The following is a 5816-nucleotide window of genomic DNA, read 5'->3' as shown; positions in this document are numbered from 1 at the left end:
GCATCATGTTGGTGTTATTTATATTAATCTTATTCGATTTTGTACATCATGTTGATTTTATTTATGTTAATTGTATTTGTTCTTGTAATTTTTTGGCTCACTCGCCCTACTAGGGGTGGAAACGGTTCGGTTTGGTAGTCAAACTGAATCGAACCGCATATATGCAGTTCGGTTCGGTTTCAAATTTGGTTTTGGCATTTTTAAAAAATCAATGTTATATTCTTTTTTTTTTTAATTAAAAGCGGTTCGGTCGGTTCGGTTTTAAATTCAATTTTGTTCTTTAAATTAAAAGCGATTCGATTTTAAATTCAATTTTACTCTTTTTTTAAATATATAAATAAATATATATATTAGTTAAAAACGGTTCGGTTCGGTTTTCAAAAGTGAAACCGAACCAAACCGATTTTTCGATTTCACTGACTTTTCAGTTCAGTTCGATTCGATTTTTACGGTTTGAATGACCACCCCTACGCCCTACCTTCTTCTTCCAATCTAGAAGTGTGTGAGACCTATTGAAATTCTTGCTTGTCTGTTTGGTCGTCCTTTGGTCTCCATGAAGATTATAGTTGCGCGAGTTAGTTTTAATGAAGTTTTCTTTCGGAAAAAAATACTAAAAAATAGTTTAGGATTAAAATGAGAAGTAGAGTATTAAATAGTTAAAATAAAACCACATGTTCAAACAAAGCCGCGGAAGGAACGAGTGACATGTGGCGAGATTATTCTCATCGTTTGAACAAATGTGGACCGTCGGATGAGAGGCCGTGTGGGACCCAAGGAAGAGTAATGCAACCGCAATGACTTAATAATTGTGAACAAGTAGAGCTATGGATTGCGTATGCGATTCGTCGACATCATCGCTGAGCTCCATTTCCGATTACCAAATCCACAGTACAACTCGGAAACTCAAACCACCTGCATTGCGATTCTCTCAACTTTCTCCCTCCGATCTGTGGATCTCAGCTCGGAGACGGTGACGAGGAACCTGCCGACCACCGGAAAATGGGACTCTGCGGCTCAAAGCCGGAAGGTTGCGTCCGAGGAAGACTGGTTCCGTCGGGAAAGAAGAATCGGAGGCGGAGAAGAAGAAGTATCAAGCGCCGAACTTCCTCTCTGAAAGTTGATTCATCTTCTGCACCTAATCGCCCTCATTCTACTCCTACATGTGCAGGTTTTTACATGCACTTTCCATTTTCCCTTTCTATTTTTTTTGTTCTTTGTCTTTACCTTTATTTTTCTAATCGTGGATTCATTTCATGGTTGGCGATCAGATTTGGTGCATGTTCTTCAGTAGTCTGTATTAGCTACATTATGTGATGACAATAGTAATTTCTTTTTTAGGGAAGTTAATTGATTCGTTTCGTTTTCCTATTTTTTCATGTTATTTGATCTAGCTAGAGGAAGTGTGGATGCGGCATGGTTTGATTCTACTTCCGTCCTTGATTCTGAATTCGATGATGAGTTTTATAGCGTTCGTGAAGGTAGGTCTGCGTGATTTTTCATTAATATCAATTTGATGATTACTGAACCGTTATAGATAGGATATATATTTCTTCTTTGTGTGTGTGTGTGCGCGCGGAGGGGAGTTGAAGAAGGGATTCGTTGTTATACCTAACCTAGCCTCTTTGCAAATAAGTTAGAATATCACTAATGTGATTGTAAATAAATGCAGATGTGTTGTCTTTAAATGGCTCTGAGTTCGCATCCAGATTAAGTGTTTCATCTCCAAAGCATCGAAACAATAAAGAACATAATGAAAATACTGCGACAATTCTTGCTAGGAGATCTAGTGATTGTAGAAATGATTTGACCCCCATTTTTGTAGATGAAGTGTCGACAGAGGGTGAAAATGGTAAAGGAGGTGAGGGCGCTGAGTCGAATAACTGCGGGCTTCTTCCAAACACTTGTTTGCCATATCTGGCTGCTGCTGGACCCTCAGTTGAAAAGAGGAGACAAATTAACCAAGGAACCCCAAATCTATGGAGAAAAGCATCGTCAAAACTCTCATTTAAGATGAAGGAAGGACATAATGATCAGATAATATGTGAGTGCTTTCATTAATTTCTTCACATTTATAGGTTTTTTTCGTGTGCATTCCTAAGTGCTTAATTGTATGCATATTGATGAAGCATGTTTAAAATGTCTGAATTTTTTTGGGCCAGTTTCACCGAGGGCACCTTTACAGAAACCAATAGCTGGCACTTCAGTTCCGCACTGTCCAATAGGGAAGAGAATGCCCAATTGTTGGTCACCTATTGACCCCAGTGTTTTTAAAGTTCGAGGGAAAAACTATTTTAGGTGAGCCCATTATGTTGCAGATATTTTCATGTCTTTTCCTTTGTTTTCTTCAATTCTACAGACACAAATGATTTTCTAATATCATAAGCGTGTACAAAATTAAGGATTCTATGTTTTCCTTTTTTCTTTTCTTTTCTCCATTGTACTCAAGTATTTGTTTACTTTCAGTCATGCACTTGCATATGATTTAATCATTTCTCATTCAGTATCCATCTTTACTTCTATGTCTACATTTCTTCTCGTTTGTAATTTTTCTTACCTTCAGTCATGCTTATGCATAGGATCTTATAATTTTTAGTTTAATAGTTGTCAGCTTACCCATGAATCCCCATGAATCTAAATTTAAAACTAAACTCACTAAATTTTTTCTCGACAGAGATAAGAAGAAGGAGTTTGCTCAAAATTGTGCTGCATATTATCCCATTGGAGCTGATGTCTTCTTGTCTCAGAGAAAGATTGATCATATTGCCCGTTTTTTGGAACTTCCTGCCATAAATCCAGCTGGAGATGTCCCTTCTATTCTTGTAGTAAACGTTCAGGTGTCTATATTTTTTCATTATGCATACCTTATATTTAAGAATTATAAATGTTCATTCTGTAGCTATCTTGTATATAGGTTACAAGCTAGTTTCTATTTGTTAAATGTCTTGGGATGAGATTATATTTAGTTATTGGATGTATTTCATTGGTTCTAGGTACCACTGTACCCTGCTACAATCTTTCAAGGAGAAAATGATGGTGAAGGAATGAGCGTGGTTATGTACTTTAAGCTATCCGAGAGTTATTTGAAGGAACTTCCGAGTTCTTTCCAGGAACATTTTACTGTAAGTTATCTCAAACTGTACGCCTGCAATTTTCGCTTTTATCTTCTGTCTATTTTCTGATATATTTCCTGGATCTTGTCCAATAAATCTTTTCAGAGAAAAATTCATCTATTAATCCTTCATGTTCTCATATAGGAAAAATAATATTAAATCAGTTATTTTTCCTTAACAGAAATTAATTAATGATGAAGTCGAAAGGGTTAGAGGTTTCCCTATGGATAGCATTGTACCATTCAGGGAAAGATTGAAAATTATGGGCCGAGTGGCTAATGTGGAGGACCTTCATTTGAGTGCAGCTGAGAAGAAGCTTATGAATGCGTACAATGAAAAACCTGTCCTCTCACGACCTCAACATGAGTTTTACTTGGTGAGCAATTGCCCTGGTTTATGTTGAAACACACGGTTTTTGTTAGTGCTGCAATTTACGACTTTTTAGTTCTATTAGCTTGTATGATGAACTCCTTCCATGCCTTTCTCCTCAATGCCGTGTATCTTTTCCTTTTATGTCACTTACTGCTGCTTTTTTTACTTCCTACAGCCAGAAAATGAAAATCTGGATTTTGAACTGAGGTGGAGAAGGATGTTTTTTACATAGTTGGCACTAGTGCCGTAGATAACTTTTTAGCTTTATTAGTTGGTGTCATGACTGACGTACCAACTACCTGTCATGGCAGTATGAGTATGTCGCTGTCGCATATAACTTGAACTGCTAATACCTTTTTACCGCCAGATTGTCCATTTTTAGATAGATAAAGAAACCAAGGGTTTTTAGGAGTTGTTTCATTTAGTTGTTACATTGAACCCAACTTTACAAGAAATTTCTTATGATTAAAATAATCCATTGAGATATAAGGTACCTTAGGGAATTCTTTTTAACTGTTATTTGTGTAGTTGTCCCAGTTGATTAAATGTGGAGTACTTGGGCTCCGTTTAGTAACCATTGAGTTTTTTGTTTTGATTTTGAAAACTAAGCCTATTTCATTCACATTTCTTACAATGATTTGCATCTTTCTTAAGTACAATGGTTGAGTTCTTAGTCAAATTCCAAAAACAAAAACAAATTTTTGAAAGCTACTTTTTTTAGTTCTCAAAATTCGGGTTGGTTTTTTAAACCTTTAGTGAGAGATAGATAATAAAGGAAGAAATTTGGAGGTAGAAATAGTGTCCATAGGATTAATTTTCAAATACAAAAACAAAAAATAAAATGGTTCAAATGGGTACTTGATAATTACTTTTCATTCTTGGGAAGGAAAAATGGATATGGTGGTGCTTATCTTCTGAAACCTACCTGCCAATCTAATACTCAACTGTTAAAACCCTTTCCCCTTATCCGCTTGTTTTCCTTTTTCTTATCGTGTCAAGTTTGGTATTTGAAAGTTGAAACCACGCAGGAAACTTTCACTTTTGTATGAATGGCTGCGAAATTAGTCTTTTTTAAATGGAAAGGCATGAATTATTTAGGTTTAGCATGGAACCATTAAAGTTTCTTTTTGATCTTTCATTGGCAAATCATGATAATTTTAATAGGAGTTCCGTACTAAATTATATTTCTAGTCTTTCTTTATATTACAATCTTTAATTTACAAACAATACTTCTCTCTCATCCTACTTTTTTCTTAGAAAAGGTTCCGTCTCCCATTAAAAAATAACTGGTCCTGGTATCAGATTCATTCATAGTTCTTTTAGAATCATATCCTTGTTTCAAATCCTGCAGGGTGAGAAATACTTGGAAATCGATTTGGACATGCACAGATTTAGCTACATCTCCAGAAAAGGTCTCGAAACATTTAACGATAGACTGAAGCTATGTATCTTGGATTTTGGCTTGACAATTCAGGTAACTTTCTCAAGAAAGTATATGATTTCTTACAGTTGATAAACTCATGCCTAGAATATTTAGTAATATTGTATTGTAAATTCTAACAGGGAAACAAGGCAGAAGACTTGCCAGAACATATGTTGTGTTGTATTCGGCTAAACGAAATCGATTACTCCAATTATCAGTCATTGGGTATTTAAGTGCAAAACCATAAACTTTTAGTTGATTTTGGAGAGGAAAATTCAGAAATAAATGCAGTGCTATTCAGTAAATAGAAGATTATTAGCAACAACGAGAAATAGAATTCAAGGACACAGTTGTACAACCTATAGAACAGATCCTGTGCAAGTAAGGTCATTAGCAACCATGAGAAATAAAAAGGGCCGTTTGTAGTGTAACCCATTTTGGCATAATGTATACTTCTATTTGTAGATCTTGTATAACAATTCTTTCGTTCCTGGTAATTCTGTAAGGATAGATAATTCTTCTATACAGAATTGGATGAACACCATAAAAGAAAGGTCCAAGGGACCATTTTTCTTATTTCTGTTTACATTACACTTAACAATTTTCTGGATTGGAAATGAAATTATTGGTTAGTGATCTTTGAAATTTTGGGGGATAGGAGAATTGCAAATATAGCAATCATGTTTATAATATTGGTGAATATAGCACCATGCAAAAATTGTAAATATGGCAATATTTAATTTTTAGAGTCTATTAGTAATAAATCATATAGCTAATAAGAGTCTTATCACTAATCAAAGTGGATTAATGATAGACTTATCATTGATAGGTTTTACTATATTTGAATTTTTTTTTAAATATTGTTATACATTAACTAAGTGTATAACAACAGTTTTAAAGAATTACAAATA

The 5816-nt window shown here is 34.8% G+C and overlaps 1 protein-coding gene across 2 annotated transcripts; it reads left to right on the top strand.

The window, feature by feature from the left end:
* Window positions 1-819: 819 nt before the first annotated feature.
* On the top strand, window positions 820-5481 carry LOC120079064. Of its 2 annotated transcripts, none has more exons than XM_039033256.1 (9): window positions 820-1168; window positions 1392-1478; window positions 1670-2041; window positions 2160-2295; window positions 2672-2834; window positions 2991-3119; window positions 3292-3486; window positions 4834-4956; window positions 5046-5481. In XM_039033256.1, the coding sequence occupies exons 1-9, from the start codon at window positions 1000-1002 to the stop codon at window positions 5136-5138; spliced, it is 1467 nt and encodes a 488-aa protein (XP_038889184.1). In that variant the 5' UTR covers window positions 820-999; the 3' UTR covers window positions 5139-5481. The 2 variants fall into 2 exon arrangements, with proteins under 2 accessions (XP_038889184.1, XP_038889185.1); XM_039033257.1 differs by having other exon boundaries at window positions 821-1168; window positions 1823-2041.
* Window positions 5482-5816: the final 335 nt, after the last annotated feature.

The sequence above is a fragment of the Benincasa hispida genome, chromosome 6 (genome assembly GCF_009727055.1).
Source record: "Benincasa hispida cultivar B227 chromosome 6, ASM972705v1, whole genome shotgun sequence".
Taxonomy (NCBI): domain Eukaryota; kingdom Viridiplantae; phylum Streptophyta; class Magnoliopsida; order Cucurbitales; family Cucurbitaceae; genus Benincasa; species Benincasa hispida.
This window is presented reverse-complemented; position numbering and strand designations above follow the sequence as displayed.

Bases quoted from the DNA above. Each gene is read 5' to 3' on its own strand.
- LOC120079064 (XM_039033256.1), top strand. From the start codon at position 1,000: ATGGGACTCTGCGGCTCAAAGCCGGAAGGTTGCGTCCGAGGAAGACTG. The intron at 1,169-1,391 runs GTTTTTACATGC...TATTTGATCTAG, and splicing joins TTCTACTCCTACATGTGCAG to CTAGAGGAAGTGTGGATGCG. The intron at 4,957-5,045 runs GTAACTTTCTCA...AAATTCTAACAG, and splicing joins ATTTTGGCTTGACAATTCAG to GGAAACAAGGCAGAAGACTT.